The 18,766-nt window shown below is 45.6% G+C and overlaps 1 protein-coding gene across 2 annotated transcripts in view; it reads right to left on the minus strand.

The window, feature by feature from the left end:
- The window catches only part of arid4b (AT-rich interaction domain 4B), a 53,143-nt gene that overhangs the window by 31,525 nt on the left and 2,852 nt on the right, over window positions 1-18,766 (minus strand). For both annotated transcript variants that reach the window (XM_056291617.1, XM_056291616.1), the window contains exons 2-3: window positions 18,569-18,617; window positions 5,157-5,267 (exon numbers count right to left, since the gene is read on the minus strand). In XM_056291617.1, coding sequence (XP_056147592.1) covers window positions 5,157-5,267; window positions 18,569-18,574 — 117 coding nt within the window. In that variant the 5' untranslated portion in view covers window positions 18,575-18,617. The remainder of the gene's footprint in view (window positions 1-5,156; window positions 5,268-18,568; window positions 18,618-18,766) is intronic.

Consider the following 18,766-nt stretch of genomic DNA (forward strand, 5'->3'; position numbering starts at 1 on the left):
TTTCGACTCAAACTAGGGCCTCTGTCAACCCTTTATGACTACTTAAGACTGAATGATGGATGCTAGAATTGACCACGATGGTAAGATCAGCACCACAGACCAGGTCAACACCGCATGCCCAATGGCCGCCAAACAGTCTACTCCCATTCGGCAGTCCATGTTTGTAGATAAGTGTGTTTAGACCAGCCGTGAGTAAAGTATAGTTTCGTCGTCTTGTCTATTTTTTCTGTGTGCAAACTTGCCCAAAACTACATTGGGGAAATCTGTTTTATGTGCACAAATTCCTAGAACATATATATATATATATGTGTGTGTGTGTGTGTGTGTGTGTGTGTGTGTGTGTGTGTGTGTGTGTGTGTGTGTGTGTGTGTGTGTGTGTGTATCTCCATCCATCCATCCATTATCCGAACCGCTTATCCTGCTCTCAGGGTCACGGGATGCTGGCGCCTATCCCAGCAGTCATTGGGTGGCAGGTGGGCAAGACACTTTGTACAGCCCACCAGTCCATCACAGGGCTGACATACACACACACACACACACACACTCACACCTAGGGACAATTTAGTACGACCGATTCACCTGACCTACATGTCTGTGGACTGTGGGAGGAAACTGGAGCCCCCGGAGGAAACCCACACAGACACAGGGAGAACATGCAAACTCCACACAGAGGACAGCCTGGGATGACCCCCAAGGTTGAAGTACCCCGGGGCTCGAACCCAAGACCTTCTTGCTGTGAGGTGACCGCACTAAGCACTGTGCTACCATGCTGCCCCACACATATAGCCAACATAAAAAAAAACTAAAATAAAATAAAAAAACGCCAGCCAGGATGACTGTTGGAACTGAACTACACACACACACACACACACACACACACACACACACACACACACACATATATACAGAGAGAGCAAGAGAGCGAGAGAGAGAGACAGAGAGAGAGATGAACACCAGCATGACTCAACCATAATCATAAAGATGATCACAGTCCAATCTCTTCTAAAATGCCACCTTCCAAATGGAAAGGACGATCTGATGTTTAGTCATCATAGCTTGTTAGAGAGACATGCCCACATGCACTGCACCCGCTCGGCGTCCAGCTTCAACAAGCTGCCACGCTCTTCCTGCTGTGCAAACTCAGTCAATTCAGCAAACTGGGGATCTGAAGACAAACAGGCTCAGTGGGAGCATCTTAGTGGTTGTATTTAGACCAGCGCTCGCCCTTCATCGGGGCAGATGAGAGGATGAACTCTGAATAATACTGGTTGAATACTGGTTATAAAGCAGCCATCATGCCCAGAGCAGTCCCCGCAGAAGGACGGTTGGTAGAGCTACCAGACACGATGCACCAACCTCATCCGCCCAGCTTACCGCATTTTTGCAAGAGTTCAACAGGTCTTTTTATTCTGTAACGTTCAGGCAGATGAATATTGCAATTTGATTTAATGATTTTTAATGCGCCATTCCCTCTTAGCTACAATAAAAAGAGAAAACTGCAATAATCCAAAGAAAATACACAACAAAATGCATTTATTTTAATCCCCATGTGTTATGAAAGCTTAAACCGTGAGTATGCTTCCCTTAGTAAATATTCAAGCAATCTGAACATTTTGAGATGTAGAAATTATTACATCAAATACTTCCCAGCATCTGTTCATTGTGCTCCAGCGCTGTGATTGATGGGGAATGCTGCGACATTAAAACTGTCACAGCTTACTACCACGATTTTGCACCGCACTGATTTGTCCCCCTCACCTCTACCAGTCGTGGAAAACAAGGTGACGTGAGATGCAAGTCAGCTTTTGGGCTTCAGGTGCTCGAAAACAGCCTAAACCAAGTCAAGTCAGTTTTACTTGTGTAGCCCAATATCACAAATTACACATCTGCCTCAGGGGGCTTTACGGCAACACAACATCCTGTCATTAGACCCTCGCGTCGGATAAGGAACAACTCCCTAAACAAAAACATTTAACAGGGAGAAAAAACAGGAAGAGACCTCAGGGAGAGCAACAGAGGAGGGATCTCTCTCCCAAGACGGACAGACGTGCAATGGATGTTGTCCATCCATCCATCCATTATCCAAGCTGCTTATCCTACTTAGGGTTGTGGGATGATGGAGCCTATCCCAGCAGTCATTGGGCGGCAGGCCGGGAGACACCCTGGACAGACCACCAGTCCATCACAGGGCCGACACACTCACAGCTAGGGACAATTTAGTGTGGCCGAGTCACCTCATCTACATGTGTTTGGACTGTGGGAGGAAACCGGAGCACCGGGAGGAAACCCACACAGACACGGGGAGAACGTGCAAACTCCACACAGAGGACGACCTGGGATGACCCGAACGTTGGACAACCCCGAGGTTCAAACCCAGGACCTTCTTGCTGCGAGGCGACCACGCTAACCACTGTGCCCCCGCTGCAATGGATGTTGCGTTTACACAATTTACAGAATACAACGCTGAAAGAACCAGTCTGAAATGGTCATGCAGTACATTACGTGTGTACATATATTGATGTACTGCATGCGAGTGCTACACTAGAAGATAAGACTTTGTTTTGGTTGTGTATATGCTCACAGCTTGTTTTAGGTGCTGAGTTTGCCACAGTGTCAAACTGGCTTCTTTACAGGTCTTGCAACACAGATTATCATCAATGTAAAAATATGAATGGTGTACACTCATTTTTATCAGGGCTTAAAACCACTTGGGAGACATCAGCGCCATACGCTGCAGCCATCTACTTTATTAAACAAGCAGACAAAGATTAATGAACCGCAGCGCCGAGGAGCCTTTCATCACAGAGGAATATTCAGAATCACAACAACCCTCAACTAATTGCTATGATTCACCGTTTGTGTAATACACAGCACATCCGTGCTGCGCTATCCCAAAAATAAATTCCTCTCTCAACCCATTAATCTGGGAGTTGAGACAGCCCTATTACTCTCACGTCACACACAACCGATCTAACTTTGAGTCTTCTGAAGGTACACACTGTCATCTCATTTATTCCTGGTGATGAGATAAGGCCTATCGTTTGATGAGTCCAGCTGCTATGCCGGAACGGTCTCTCCTCTCGTCTCCACAGGGGACGCGCAAAGCACTGATACACTTGAGCCTCCAACACTCCATCTTTGTTCCTCCTACTCACTCCAGCATACGAGGCGACAGATCTGTCTCTACTGTGTCATCCAGATGCTCCAGACCTGCTGGGAAAGCAGAAAGATGCTGTATCATGTGCATCGTGCTCTGCCTTCACCAGAGAGGCACACAACCAAGCAGGAGGCGGCAGGTAACAAAGCCAGACACCGCTCAGCAGCAGTTAGGTAGGAAGACGAGGAAGTCAGGAGGACGGTGTTGGGCAACTGGTGTCCCATGGGTTACATCAAGGCCCATTTCTGATCAAATCTGGGTCTTGATCCACTTCTGGACAGTACGTCACCTGCTGGGCCCTTAATCAAGTTTATTTCGAGATTGTTTTGATTTTTGATATGACTAAAAAGTTAGGGCGTCGGGGTAGCGTAGCGGTCTATTCTGTTGCCTACCAACATGGGGCTCGCCGGTTTGAATCCCCGTGTTACCTCCGGCTTGGTCGGGCGTCCCTACAGACGCAACTGGCCGTGTCTGTGGGTGGGAAGCCGGATGTGGGTATGTGTCCTGGTTGCTGCACTAGTGCCTCCACTGGTCGGTCGGGAGGCCTGTTCGGGGGGGGGGGGGGGGGATAGCGTGATCCTCCCACGTGCTACGTCCCCCTGGCGAAACTCCTCCTTGTCAAGTGAAAAGAAGCGGCTGGGGACCCCACATGTATTGGAGGAGACATGTGGTAGTCTGCAGCCCTCCCCGGATCAGCAGAGGGGGTGGAGCAGCGACCGGGAAGGCTCAGAAGAGTGGGGTAACTGTCCAAGTACAATTGGGGAGAAAAAGGGGGAAATAATAATAATTTTTTTTAAAATAAAAGACTATTTTTTGTTACCATTGCTGCAATATGACTTCAGAAGACAATCAAGTTCGATGAAGAGACCTTCATGTCATAATTTTGCTCATGTTTGCTTGCATCTACCCAAACAACAGGTTGTTCAGGATTTAACCCACAAATAACATGTCCTATTGGGTGGAGGCTGTTGTCCAAAGCAGCCCACGCTATTGTGAGGGCATACACTTTTAACACAGGTGTAAGAATCAACCCTTTAACACAGGTTTGCTAGGGTACACCCGCAAACACAGGTGGATCTGAATTATTGTATTTTCAGTAGAAAAACCTTATCATTATAAACAAAACCAAAAAAAAAGTGAATTTTGAGTGCATAGTGCTAAATAGATGTAAATTCAATGTCGATAAAAGAGGTAACAAGAATGAAAATACATTTTTCATTTCATGGAAGCTTTAATACCAGCAGTGTTAGTACTGTGCTCTGTTCACCGAACATAAACATTATAATATATATACTGAAATAAATAATATACATCCATCCAGCCATTATCCAAACCGCTTATCCTGCACTCAGGGTCGCGGGCATGCTGGAGCCTATCTCAGCAGTCACTGGGCAGCAGGTGGGCGGGGAGACACCCTGGACAGGCCGCCAGGCCATCACAGCACCGACACACACACATTCACACCTCAGGACAATTTAGTACGGCCGATCCACCTGACCTACATGTCTTTGGACTGTGGGAGGAAACCGGAGCACACGGGGAGAACATGCAAACTCCACACAGTGGACGACCCCCAAGGTTGGACTACCGACCTGGGACAACCCCCTAGGTTGGACTACCCTGAGGCTCGAACCCAGGACCTTTTTGCTGTGAGGCGACAGCGCTAACCACTGCGCCACCGTGCCGCCTAAATAATAATAATAATAATAAATGATATACTTAAATTACAAATCTAATTGAGACAAACATTTTAGGATTCCTACCATATCAAAGCAAGAGGACCATATGGTTACATCAGTCTGGGCTCCCACACAGAGACTACAACATTTTTTAGGCCCATTCAGTGAGCTGCCCTTATTTGCATCAGCTGCTCATAATTAGATGAAAGACGGAGGCGCTACATCCTATAGGTAACCCCTAAATACACCCAGGACCCCGCCATCACATGTAGAGTTTATTTTATTTATTTTATTGATGAACTGTGTGAAATGGGACTTACCTTGGCCTTGACCAGCCTCTTAGCGGTCTTAATCTTGGCCTCGCAGAAAGCCCCTCGGTACTTGGCACTCACGTCCGTCCCCACTGTTAGGTAGGGGGGCTCCTCCAGAGTCTGGGGGGTGGGGGGGGAATGAAAACAAATCAGCTAATTATGCACATGCAATGCACAGGATTAAAAACAAAACAGCATAACTCATGTCTATGAAAATGTGCATTCACAGTCTTTGATGACGCCCCTCAAGCGCAGTACTGACACAGGTGATTTCCACACTCGGTCAAGACAAACACCCACACTTTATATAGTCTTGGCCAGCTACGCAAAACCAACCCGGCTAAGTGATTCATCCAGCGAAAGCACACACCATCTGCTCTGAGTATTTGAACACAAGCCTCTGAGGGAGCAATAAAAAAAAAAAAGGCCGCTTGACGACCGCTGCTATGATGAGAACACAAATCTAGCTGGTGAAGGCACACAGCATCTAGTGTCAGTGACGGATCTTTATCAGAGTGTTTTCCCCTCAGCAACAAGAGGGTGAAAAACAAAGAAAAGGGAAAAAAAAAGATGTTTAATTTCTAGTCTGCAGCGGGCAGGAATCCTGGATGTGCACCTGCAAACTTAATCCACGGCCAATGACCTCATCACTCGTAGACTTAAACACCAGAGCCATATTTAGACCAGGAAACCTTCAATACACTGCAGTCTAAAACTGGTGCAGGTATCCCAGAGCCACGTCAGGATGAAGACAAACATACGTTATGTGAAACCGCGAGCACGTCTGACAGCACACGAGGCTCTACCTGATATCCTTTTTACGCCACTGAAAAGAACAGGATGACCACGCAACACTTCTAATGAAGAAGTGCTGTTCTCTAGTTTGCACTTGCGCCAAATTGTGACCCTCATCCTCCTAAAAACTTGTGACGCAAGCATCGGCAAAACTTGGGGCCCAGCTAAAAACCAAACAAGGAGCAGTCTTACATGCAACAGCTGCATGATTTAAAAAAACAAAACACAAAAACAACACTGCCCAAGAATCTTAAATAAAAACATTTTTATAACTGGTCTTCAACCCTCATTCATTTTGCATTAGCTCTGGCAAAATCCACAAGGAACTAAACTGTGCATTTCATTGTGACCAAGGCTGAAGAACCATCTGATTGGCTAGTAAAACAAATTATGGTTTAATAGTGTGAGCTACAAACAGGAAGTTTTTTTTCACGGCTGGGCAGATTTTCTGCCTACAGCACACCATCTTTCCATTAATCAAGTGGGAGTTACTGTTACCGCCTGCCAAGTCATCGTGCCGAGGAAAAGAGGGCGATGCCGTGTACAGTCTACGGTTGCTCTGACAGATCTCTACACTAAATGTTAGATTAGTAGTCAGACTGGTTTGAGATGAAGCCAACTTCCTTCCAATCAAACTCTGTTAAGCGCAGGATAGACACAGAGGGAATCGTTCCTGAGTAATAAAAGTAGCATTTAAAGTTGTATTTACTACTGGGCCCAGACTTGGCATGAGCTGTTAAAACTTGTGCCTTGAAGGGGGTGTTCTTGCTCTGGATGTATGCCCTCTGGATAGTCCTTGGAGGCCCGCATGTCCTTACGTCAACCTGGACTGGCTGGCAGTCACATTTAGAGGTCTGCAAGCCCATTGGGTACCGACGGGTCCCGATACACTGAGTCGATTCGGGCCGGGCTCGGGCCAAATTTTTCTTTTATAAGATCGGGCTCGGGGCTCATTTAACTTCCCTCCTTTCATTGTGCCCATATACATGGAGAGCACACATGGACCACTGTATGAAATACTGTTATATTAATATTATAAATATCATACATACGCATGTCCGCGTGCATTACACGTGACAGCTGACCATGCCGTGTGTGTGTGTGTGTGTGTGTGTGTGTGTGTGTGTGTGTGTGTGTGTGTGTGTGTGTGTGTGTGTGTGAGTAGTGAGTAGCAGAGAGAACACGCATCAGAGAGCGCTTAAGTGATATTGCTGTTGGTCTCGGGCTGAAAAATCGCAGACTTTATAGGGCCGGGGCTGGGCTAGGGCTTGAACACCACGGGCCAGGGCCAGAGTTTTTGGCTCGTGCAGGGCCCTAGTCTCAATGTCTGCGTCGCCTGTTTAGGCTAACACAGCAGTAACAAGTCTCCCTTGTTTTGAGCAACTTGTCAATAAGGTGTGTCATTCCAGCAAGAATCAAAAACAACTTCCTAGCTGGGTTTTTACTTCAAGGGTTTACTTGCTAGGTCATTCCCATATCCACATATGGATATTGTCATGGTCAGCAGCCGAAGTGGAGAGGGGGTGGTGAATTGACCAAAAAAGGGCCCATTGTGTTATACTTCATCATCATCCTGGACCAGCTCAAGAACAAAACAGGAAGGGCGTCCGGGTGGCGTAGCAGTCTATTCCGTTGCCTACCAACACGGGGATCGGTGGTTCGAATCCCCGTGTTACCTCCAGCTTGGTCAGGCGTCCCTACAGACACAGCTGGCCGTGTCTGAGGATGGGAAGCCGGATGTGGGTATGTGTCCTGGCCGCTGCACTAGCGCCTCCTCTGGTCCTGTGGGGGCGCCTGTTCAGGGGAGAGGGGGAACTGGGGGGAATAGCGTGATCCTCCCATGCGCTACGTCACCCTGGTGAAACTCCTCACTGTTAGGTGAAAAGAAGCAGCTGGCGACTCCACATGTATCAGAGGAGGCATGTGGTGGTCTGCAGCGCAGCCCTCCCCGGATCGGCAGAGGGGGCGGAGCAGTGACCAGGAAGGCTTGGAAGAGTGGGGTAATTGGCCGGATACAATTGGGGAGAAAAAAAAAAAGGGGGGGGGGACGACACACCAGGTAGCCAAACCATAAAGGTGCATTACTGTGTGGGGATGCATCGGAACCGAGTCCATTCATAAATCATCATTTCCAGTTACAAGTTAGATGTTGCCGTTTTAATAAATATAGAAATATTTCATTTACAATGCCCACTGTGGATTGAAATACCTACATTTTATGAAATATGCAGGAAAAAAATAATTTTGTTCTTAAAATGAATTAAACTTGTAGAAATTTAGGGGTATAACTGAACACCAAGTAGCCCTGTTACCATCAGACATGCAGATAACCCTGCCAGCCAGCCAGCTGAAAAGCAAGATCCACTGCCGCACGTCTCTTACATAAAAACACCTTGTGCCTGGCATAGTCCCTTCATCAAATACACACACCGATAAGCACATCGACACAAGGTACACAAAGTGTAGCTTCGAAAAAGAAGAAAACGGCTTGTTTACAAAATGACGAATGGTTGTCCCCCACTTTAAACAGGCAAAGGCTGGGGCAAGATGCCTCTCTTAGAGGTGCAGTGATTCAGACAGATGCGATTCAGGGGCAGAGTCCAGTGCACTTCAGCTCTCCCCACCTCACAGATAAACACCTCATTAGTCTTTAGTGCTGCCTGGACTCGGCACCAGCTGGCCTGGCCAACACCAAGTTTACGTGTCATCGCGGCCATTTCCACCCGCGGTCCAACCCTTCCAGTCGCCAGGCAGCAACACAAGGCAGTACTGCTGCAACATGTACTACTGTGCTAGCTCGTTATTTTTTCCACGCACGCACACACACACGCACACACACACACACCTACCTTTCTTATACCGTCTCATGCTTCAAGCCAAGTCCATTCTTCCTCTGAAAATGGACCCATACTTCAGAGGCGGCGAGGGCAGTGGGGGTTATCTTGACAGCTGTGGCTGCCAGACCTCAACTCAACAAGGGAGGGCTGATAACACGAAAGGCTGGATTTACATTTGTCATGCACGCATGCCAACATAAACAGAGGGAAGTTTGTTATGTTCACCACCACCACCACCACCATCACCACCACCACGCAATTCCCTAAATCCAGAAAAACGATAAAAGGGAATTCCATTCCCTGGATCAGATGGTCACTTAGTGCACAGCTGTGTGGTGGAAAAAACAATCTCTTCTTTCGACAAGCCACGATTTCCCCGCCTCAGATGCTCCTCTAATAGGGGTCGCTAAAGCTCACGGGGGTGGAACTCCCGGCTCGATGGGAGGCGGGTTGGTTAAAATCCACTCACCAACCCTGAAGCAGAAAACCTCCGGCAACAAGCGGGAGCGGCTCTGCCACATGACGCAGCACCTCACGCAGCACCTCGCCCTCTTCGTGCAAAAACCAGTGTTATGTAGCGACGCAACCGACAGCAGCTCCTTGGCTAGTCACCGCGCATCGCTGATGTGGAAAAGTATTCCCCGGGCACATGTGCTTCATTAAACCAACACGAATAGGGCTTGACAGCATGCACCTGCTGCTTCCGCGGGAAAAATTATGACCCAACCGTCGCAAACAAATAACTTTAAACTCCTCTTGATGACTTTGTATATAACATTTCAGATTAGACAGACAGGCACTGCTTTATTAGTAAAACACAGCATAGTCTACCACGATAGCAGTTATTGCTTTGATTCAACAAAGACTTACACAACAGCTCTTCTCTTGCAGAGGAAGCAAGAACAACACATGTCACAGGACAGGGCGCACCATAATCTCGGCCTTACAAGTGCTTTCAGCCTGTTTTGGTATTAGCAAAGGTCAGAGATACAGGAGGCGAGTCCTAGTACATCAATACCTGGTTATTGACGATCTAAGCCTCTTAAAAGTGTTGAGGCCTTACGCATCATGCCATTTGTGCTGACAAAGCACAAGCATTTTGGGGAAACAAAAGCAGCAGGATAACGTTAAGTCGTGGCTTTGAAAATATTGCAGCTATGCCAAAGGAAAGTACACAGGCAACGTTAAGTGACAGAATCGGTTCTACCCAGTACAAACTCTCAGGTCATGAAATTTTTAACAGGCGCGGTATGGACAATAGCCACAGCTTACGGAGCATTTGTTGGAAGGCCCGACAACATTTCCTGGCAACTACCGAAGGCTGAAGCTTCAACAAACTATTGGCAGCGTGCTACAAACGACCTGTGCCTTCCATGGCCTGGCCTTGCTCCCAGGGTCAGAAGAAAGCCCTAACTATTAGCTTAGAGGATGAAAGACTGTAGCCTGCTGGCCCTATTCACCACCAGCACACTCCCACAGGCAACCGCCAGCGTCCACTCTTTAATAAGGCGAGCCCTTCTGGGCCAAACACTTTGAACGAAGTCAAAAGAAACATGAACGAAAAGTTTCAGCTTCTAGCTCAGTTTCATCTGCAGTAGTGTACTTGTTTTCTCCCCCAACTGTATTTGGCCAGTTACCCCACTCTTCTCTCCCGAACCATCCCGGTCGCTGCTCCACCATCTCTGCCGATCCGGGGGGGGGGGGGGGGGGCTGGAGACCACCATATGCCTCCTCCGATACATGTGGAGTCGCCAGCCGCTTCTTTTCACCTGACAGTGAGGAGTTTCGCCAGGGGGACGTAGCGCGTGGGAGGATCACGCTATTTCCCCCCAGTTCCCCCTCAAGCAGGCGCACTGACTGACCAAGACGTGCTAGCGCAGCGACAAGGACACATACCAACATCTGGCTTCCCACCGGCAGACATGGCCGATTATGTCTGTAGGGACGCCCGACCATGCCGGAGGTAAAAAGGGGATTCGAACCGGCGATCCCCGTGTTGGTAGGCAATGGAATAGACTGCTACGCTACCCGGACGCCCTTGTTTTACAGTCTTAAGCTATTTTACATGACTTGCTCTAACCTGGTATGACAACTGACCAGCAACCTTTGTTCCAAGCTTTATCTTGCATTGTTTTTGCAACGTTGAGCTACAAGGCAGGGCTGATAATACCCTACTGAGGCTGGGTTTGGATGCGTCATGTTAAAGAGGCGTCAGTTAACCTTTCGGATTTCAACAATGTCTTTTCCATCAACTGTCGCAATGACAACCAAGGGGCTTTTTTTCCCCCTTCCTCATAGTATAAAGCACGTTTATTCACAAGCCATAGCTGAAGAAACTTAAGGAGGACAAATTAGCCGACAGTTAGTTGCCTTTAAACTGAGTGCTTCACAACCTGTACTGCATGGCGGGTCGGTTTCTGTTTCAATGAATTTACCAAGCACTGTTCTGCTGACGAGATTATAGATTATTGACTATTGAAAAACTGCTCTCTTCTCTCACATCTTTTCTCTCTCTCTGAATGACGTCTTCGCCTTTCTCTTCTTGTGTGTGTGAATGGGGTGATGCGAGTCTCCCTTGTGTGCACGTGCAGTCTGTCCTCCTCCCAGGTCTCCACGATGATGGTGGTCGCCACCTGAATACTGCTTGGCATCCCCCCTCATCAATTTTCTTTTTATATATCTTATAAATCCATATAATTTTGTTGGCCTGTTTTAATATTATATCCTTCTCTCATTCTATCCATAGCATTCTATCCATAGCATTCTCATTATATCCTTCTCTCAAGATGTGTGACTAATTTTTTTTTTTAGGTTTTTCTGTACATGGTGATGCTGGTCGCATGGCTCGGGTCCCGGGCTATTCTTCATAAATTTTATAATTTCGTTATAATTCCGTTATCCTCTTTCAATGTTGTATTGTGTAAATTGTGTAAACACAACATCCATTGCACGTCTGTCCCGTCTTGGGAGAGAGAGATCCCTCCTCTGTTGCTCTCCCCGAGGTTTCTTCCTATTTTTTCTCCCCGTTAAAGGTTTTTTTTTAAGGGAGTTGTTCCTTATCCGATGAGAGGGTCTAAGGACAGGATGCCGTGTTGCTGTAAAGCCCCTTGAGGCAAATTTGTAAAGTGTGATATTGGGCTATGCAAATAAACCTGACTTGACTTCTCGTGTGTGTGCCTTAAGGCAATCCCAGTGTTTCCTGGGAGGTTTTGTGCCCGGTGGCAGAAGAAAATGCACTGCAAAAACAAGGCTTCAAGGGAACCGACCTAAACGGTGGTTGTGTCATTTTCTCACAGACGTCCCACCATGTGACCGACGTGAGTTTAACGACATGTTAAAGGAAGAAAGTTACTTTTCTACATTCAGCTTAGGTGGATGGTATGGCTAAACAAAAATTCCTAAAATACATTTCTAGCACTAGCGCCTCCTCTGGTCGGTCGGGGCACCTGGTCAGGGGGGAGGGGGAACTGGGGGGGGGGGGGGTAGCGTGATCCTCCCACGTGCTACGTCCCCCTGGTGAAACTCCTCACTGTCAGACGAAAAGAAGCGACTGGCGACTCCACATGTCTCGGGGGAGGCGTGTGGAGTCTGCAGCGCTCCCCAGATCGGCAGAGGGGGTGGAGTAGCGACCGGGACGGCTCGGAAGAGTGGGGTAATTGGACGGGTACAACTGGGGAGAAAAGGGGAGGGGGGGGTTTTAAAAAAAATACATTTTTAGAATTTTAGAAGGCAACAGTATCTTTCCATGTAGGTGCAAGAGCCCAGATTAAACACCTACTTTTGGGGGCTACGATGTTAAAAAGCCCTTCCAGCATCTTTAGGATTCATTCTTAATCGGTGGGGAGAAAACCTTGAAGGTGCAATATTGATAAAACATAAGTCGTTCGTACATAAAATATACGTAATGGAAATTATTGCATAGATTTTACTTAGAGATACACGCCTGAACAGTACAGGCACGTCTGTTTGTTTCCACAACAAACCTGAGACAGCACTGCAGTACAACACAGGCAAGCTGTAAACACAAACCATCTCACATAGGTACATACATACACCTTACACACCATCTCATGCACAGCGCCATCTCAGTTAGATCCAGAGTCAGACCTGGAGTCAAGAGGCTTTGTGCTAACTCGAGGCTCCACTGACGAACGAGGTTTTGAATAAGCGTGTCAACTTCACGGAACAACACCCAGGGAAAAACTGATGGAAATCAGCACTACAACCCCCTCGGAAACGCGCAGACTTTTTTGTGAACTCACTTTGGCGGCAGGTGGATATGTGGGTATCACTAGTGCTGGGAGATATGGAAAATATCGTAATCATCGAAAATGCCCCCCCCCCCCCAAATTTCATATATATCCAGGGCGTCCGGGTAGCGTAGCGGTCTATTCTGTTGCCTACCAACACGGGGCTCGCTGGTTCGAATCCCCGTGTTACCTCTGGCTTGGTCTGGTATCCCTATAGAGACAACTGGCCGTGTCTGCGGGTGGGAAGCTGGATGTGGGTATGTGTCCTGGTCAGCACCTCCTCTGTTCAGGGGGGAGATGGAACGGGGAGGAATAGCATGGATCCTCCCACGCGCTACGTCCCCCTGGCAAAACTTCTCATATTGTCAGGTGAAAAAAAGCGACTGGCAACTCCACATGTATCGGAGGAGGCATGTGGTAGTCTCCCCGGAACGGCAGAGGGGGTGGAGCAGCGACCGGGATGGCTCGGGAAATAGGGTAATTGGCCAAGTAAAATTGGGGAGAAAAATCTTTAAAAAAAAAAGAATTTTTTTAAAATATATATCCAATGAAAGGAGTAAGATTGGGAGAAGACGAGTAATCTTCTCCCACCAAACTGGAACTAGTCAATAGCATATTGACGTCCACATTCTTCTGAAAATGCCTGAGCATCACTGGCTGTTAGTCAAACCAATCCCCCCGCGGCGCTCTAAATGCTGCTCAATGGGACCTTTAACAAAGGTAGCCCGGGTTGGCTAACTGCGTGTTGTAAACATCAGAACTACTAGCACATGAGACTTGCAACCACTGCTTCTCGTCAATGACAGTCATGCAACACAACTTGCCAGCGATCGTTTCTGCTCCAAGTCGGACTCGCGTAAAAAAAAAAAAAGGCCACGTGAATGAGGACACTACTTTTTTTTTTTAATTAGTTTGGTGCACCGGCGTCACACTCCCACTGTGTTTCCACCCACTGGTAAACAAAATGTGTGTCAACTGGACTGCCGACAGCAAAGCAGCCCTGCCCTTGAGAATTTAGCAACAACGCCGTGAGACGGCTCCATCCCAGCTGCTTTTATTTCAGTTTTTTCTTTCCCTCAAATGCGGCGGTAGAGATTAAATGACAAATCTGAAGTGGTGCAGTTTTTTTTCTTCTTTTTTTTTTTCAATGTTTCTGATATTTCAACCAGCGCACTGCCCGGCCCACCACAAATTCAGCCAAAACTATGAGAGGAAATTCCACTATTCACACCCACGCGCAGACGCATTCCCGTTCCGATACTTTCTGTTGCTGGCATATTGAAAACAAAGGCTATTCAACTATCATCAACACTTTTGTAGTCGCACATTTTGATACGGTCCCTGTCCAGTAAGACTTTATTCTGGGGGGGGGGGGGGGGGCGAGGATGCATCTGAAATGTAGAGTGGTCAAACACCAATGTCACCGTAGGTGTCAAAAATCTTCCGGATTGCAGCTTTAAAACACACTGTAATGCTACGATGCTGCATGAGGCGTACTCCTAAAATAAGCATTAACCAAATGTGTGACTATTATAGGGATACGGCCATTTTTAGAATTACTATGCAGATGGATCAAACAGACTATTAAGACGCTCAGAGTTCATTACAATAAACGAAGAACCAACTGCTCGTGACCCATCATGTTGTATTATAATGAACGGGCTCGTACATGAAACAAAAGGAACATGCAAGAGGCACGCAGGGAAGAATTAAGCTTGCCCCCACAGCCCAGCTCATACATTGTACAATAATCCTGCCGTGAATCACCTCTTTGTCCACACCAGATTCACCTCAATACCGATGACTGCTGCTTCAGTGGGGGTTGCCTTGGCAATGCCACGGCTGGTTTTAAAGTAGGAAAAAATGCCAATCTTAATGCCTTCTGTTTGTGCACTAAATCAGCGGCATTTGGGTCAATCCAACAAATCCTGTCTACACTCAAGTGTCACCATTATTCCAGGAAAATTACTAAATGCAATTTAACACAGCGTTTACAATTTTGATGCTATCTCGGTGCACCCGGCTCTCAGAGGCTGTTTCCCACCACGCTGATGGATACCATTCAGCCCATGCTGATTTCTATTAACAACAACTTTAGTCAACGTAACTTATCGGAGTATCTTGAGACGATTAACCAAACTCAAGGTAAGCAGACATTTTCAGGTCCACATCACCATTTTCAGAAGCAACTATAGGTGGACCCCCCCCCCAAAAAAACAAAGTATTAGTGCAACTCTCACATGTTAGTAACTATCCAAACTGTTACTGTATTCATATCTGGAGCAAGTTTGGACAGCAAAATGCACATCACACATTCTATCAAATAAAAAAATCCAACAGCCTTAACACAACTGCAAAAAATGTGCCTTCCTTCATTCAACACAATGTTCAACTGTACATGGAAATATTTGAAATAGCTATAGCAGTTGCCAGCATTTATTTTGACTGAATGAATGGAGTGAATCATGTCCCTACTATTTATGAAAGCTGTTTTTCTTTGTGCACTGCCATAAAACTCCTGAGTTCTGACTCCATAAAACCCTCGTAAAAGGGTTTGAATCTCCGGGATTGATGTTTGTGACGGAATAATTAAACCGATATTGTAAACAGGATTTACGCTGTTAAAGAGCTAAAATGAGTACTGTAGCATCTCTACCAGCCGAAATGACTTCTGCAGTGTGGAGTGAGTGTGGCCTATAAAATCAATGATCCTGCCTACTTGTAGAGAGTAGAGATGCACCCATCGATCGGCTGCTGACCGGGATCGACCGATTTTCAGCTCGATCGGCGATCGGCCGGTCAGGCTCGGCTATAGCTGCTTCTGTACCGACACACATGCGCCACACGATGGTTCAGGTCATGCACACACACACACACACAAACGCGTTGTCGAAAACCATCGTCTGTTTTGGGAAAGTAAAACACGTTAGATAAAGTAGGATATACTCCAATTCATTTTCAGCTGGATTTTATCTGTACAATCGAGCTCTGTCCAGTGACCTGGAGCACTTTTTTAATTTGACATTTGTTTGAATGACCTGTAACCTGGTGTAGTTTTGGAGAAAGTGTAAAAGTCACTTAATAGTCAATGCTTTATTATTATGAACATACAATCGAAATTTCAATTAAAGAAAAGTTACAAATTGTTTGTGTATGCTGTCAATTATAGTTCTCAGAAAGAAAAGAGAAAAAAAATTGGAATCTACCAAAATCGGAATTGGCACATCACTTTTTTTTTCATTTAATTGAAATCGGCCAAGAAAATGGCAGAGTATCTCTAGTGGAGTCACTTTTTTGTATTTTGTGCAACACACACTGTCAACAGCTGAGGAACGGCCATACGCCACAAGCTGAGATGACAAACATAGATGGTGCATTTAAGGATAAAGCTGCCCCAATAAAGTTTTCTGCTGTCAAATTGAGATGTACTGCCAGCAAACGAAACCGAGATACATGGCCAGCAAATGCACAACAAGTGAAAGGTGAATAAATCTCTGAATACCATTTTGCTGGTTGTAAGAAAATAGGGGGAAAAAAAAGATTAAGCACCAACACTACTTAAATGTATAATTTGTTTTATCTGACAACCCCATTCATTCTGTATCACCTCCAAATACTGCAACTTTTCAACATTTCTAGTGTTGGAACTAATACAACACCATTATCTCCTTATAAGAAATTATTATGCAACCACTTGCCCAATCACCCTGACTTACTTAGAAGTTGAAACTAATGAAGAACAAAATGCTATTAGGGGACAACTGCTGGGAAGCCATTCCAGTTCTGAGAGAGCCAAAATATGTACTAAAATGAGTGTTCAACAGTAACTAATTGATAAGGGAAAAAATAATTGGGAAATTTCTCATAACGGGGCAAATACAGTATGAGCCATTGCAATAGATCCCCACTTAAAAAACGTTTTTTAAACCACCCTGATGCACATTTTATGTCACTAGTGAATAAACTTTTCATTGTTGGTTCATTATTACATGTCTCTCATTGGGTGGCAGTGGGGCCCATTTAACCAATGCAGGCATGCTGCTGTTTATAATGATAATTGTATGCATGCGCTATATTAACAAGTCTTCACCTTAAATGATGTTTGAGTCGGGGGCTCTTTAGTATCAAGGGGAAAAAATGCTGGCAGGCAGGCAGGCGTATTACTATTGGGACCAATGTGAAAGACCACATATTGTTAATGTGGTAGCTTTTCATTTCTTAAGGATTAACTCCCTCCACACACAAAGGCAGTAAAACCACTGACTTCTTCCACATGTGCACCACTATTCAAGCACTATTGCAGTGTGCTCTTCTCATATCCTCCTCCTTAAAACTTTGTCATTGTGTCCGACATAAAAACAGAACTATAAAGGTCAGAAATTCCTCTCCGCACCACTTGGTATGAAAAATCAACTCAGTGGGAGATCAATTTGTATATGGATACAATCATCTTCTTCTACTCTATGGATACAATAACTGGATATACATATATAGGGAAAAACAAGAGACAACAAGCTTAACACAAAAACGAGCTTTGAGAATATCAAAACAGTTGCACTGCAATCTACTTCCCAAACTATGACAACTTGATTTTTCGCAGCTTGAATGGCACTGGTGTAAACACCACTGAAGCCTTTGACTTTAAACTAAATTCCAGATTACTGTGTTACATCCGTTACTTGTCTTGATCTTGAGGCATGGTTCTGTATTTACTCATATGAAGACATCTAGTAATGAGAATATTAGCCATTCAGAAGTTCACAAATATCACAAATCTTTTCCATTCACTTTTCAGTTTGAACTATACAGTACAGTGGGAAATGAGTTTGGCGTGCTGAGTTAACTTAAGAGCAGGTGAGAAGGGGTAGGAAAAAATAAAGTGTATACTTCCTCCTACTCCTTTTCGAACATGTAACAAATAATCTGACGCACACGGAGACTCTGATGTGTGAATTTGCTGATCACTTCAGATTACTGGCAATGTCTTATCTGTATGTTGTATCCTACTATTTACATGTTGGAAATAAATCATCATTCCTTCACTCAGTTCCGTCTTGCATTAAAATCATTTAACATTACTCTATGTGATCTTCTATGTCATTAGAACTTTGATAAACCAAATAGATGCCCAACGCCAGGCTAATCAAATACGAGTTTCAAAGTTGTCCGAATCTGAATCTGAAATACAAGTACTGCTTTTGTCCCCCATCCAAAGGTTTTGCACACCTTTTATTTTATTCTGTAACATACTGAAAGCACTGCAAACAGGATCCATCGACCATAAAGTGTTGCTTCTCCTTTTACTGGAAATGAGCTTGATGCAAAATGAAACTTTGCTGTTCTTGCAGGTGCTGGCTTTGCTTTTTGTATATAATAATAATAATAATAATAATAATAACACATTTTATTTATGGGTGCCTTTCAGAGCACTCAAGAACAACTTACAGAACACAGCTATAAAAAAAACAAAAAACAAAACCAGCAACACTATCCAACAAAATGGATGCAACAGATTCTATAAGCATTAAATGTACATTACCTTCATCTCTCAATGAGTCCTCTCGGTGCCCAATATGACAAATCTGTGGCTGGAAAACAAAAAAAAAAAGTTTTGCAAAAGCGTTACAAACACGCCAGGGCAAAGAAACAGGGACTTTCTGCAGAAGCACACCGAGCGGCGGCGGCGGAAAGAGTCGCTGCGTTGTTATGACGTCACTCGTGTTGTTTACGGCGTCAC

The sequence above is a fragment of the Lampris incognitus genome, chromosome 13 (genome assembly GCF_029633865.1).
Source record: "Lampris incognitus isolate fLamInc1 chromosome 13, fLamInc1.hap2, whole genome shotgun sequence".
Classification (NCBI taxonomy): domain Eukaryota; kingdom Metazoa; phylum Chordata; class Actinopteri; order Lampriformes; family Lampridae; genus Lampris; species Lampris incognitus.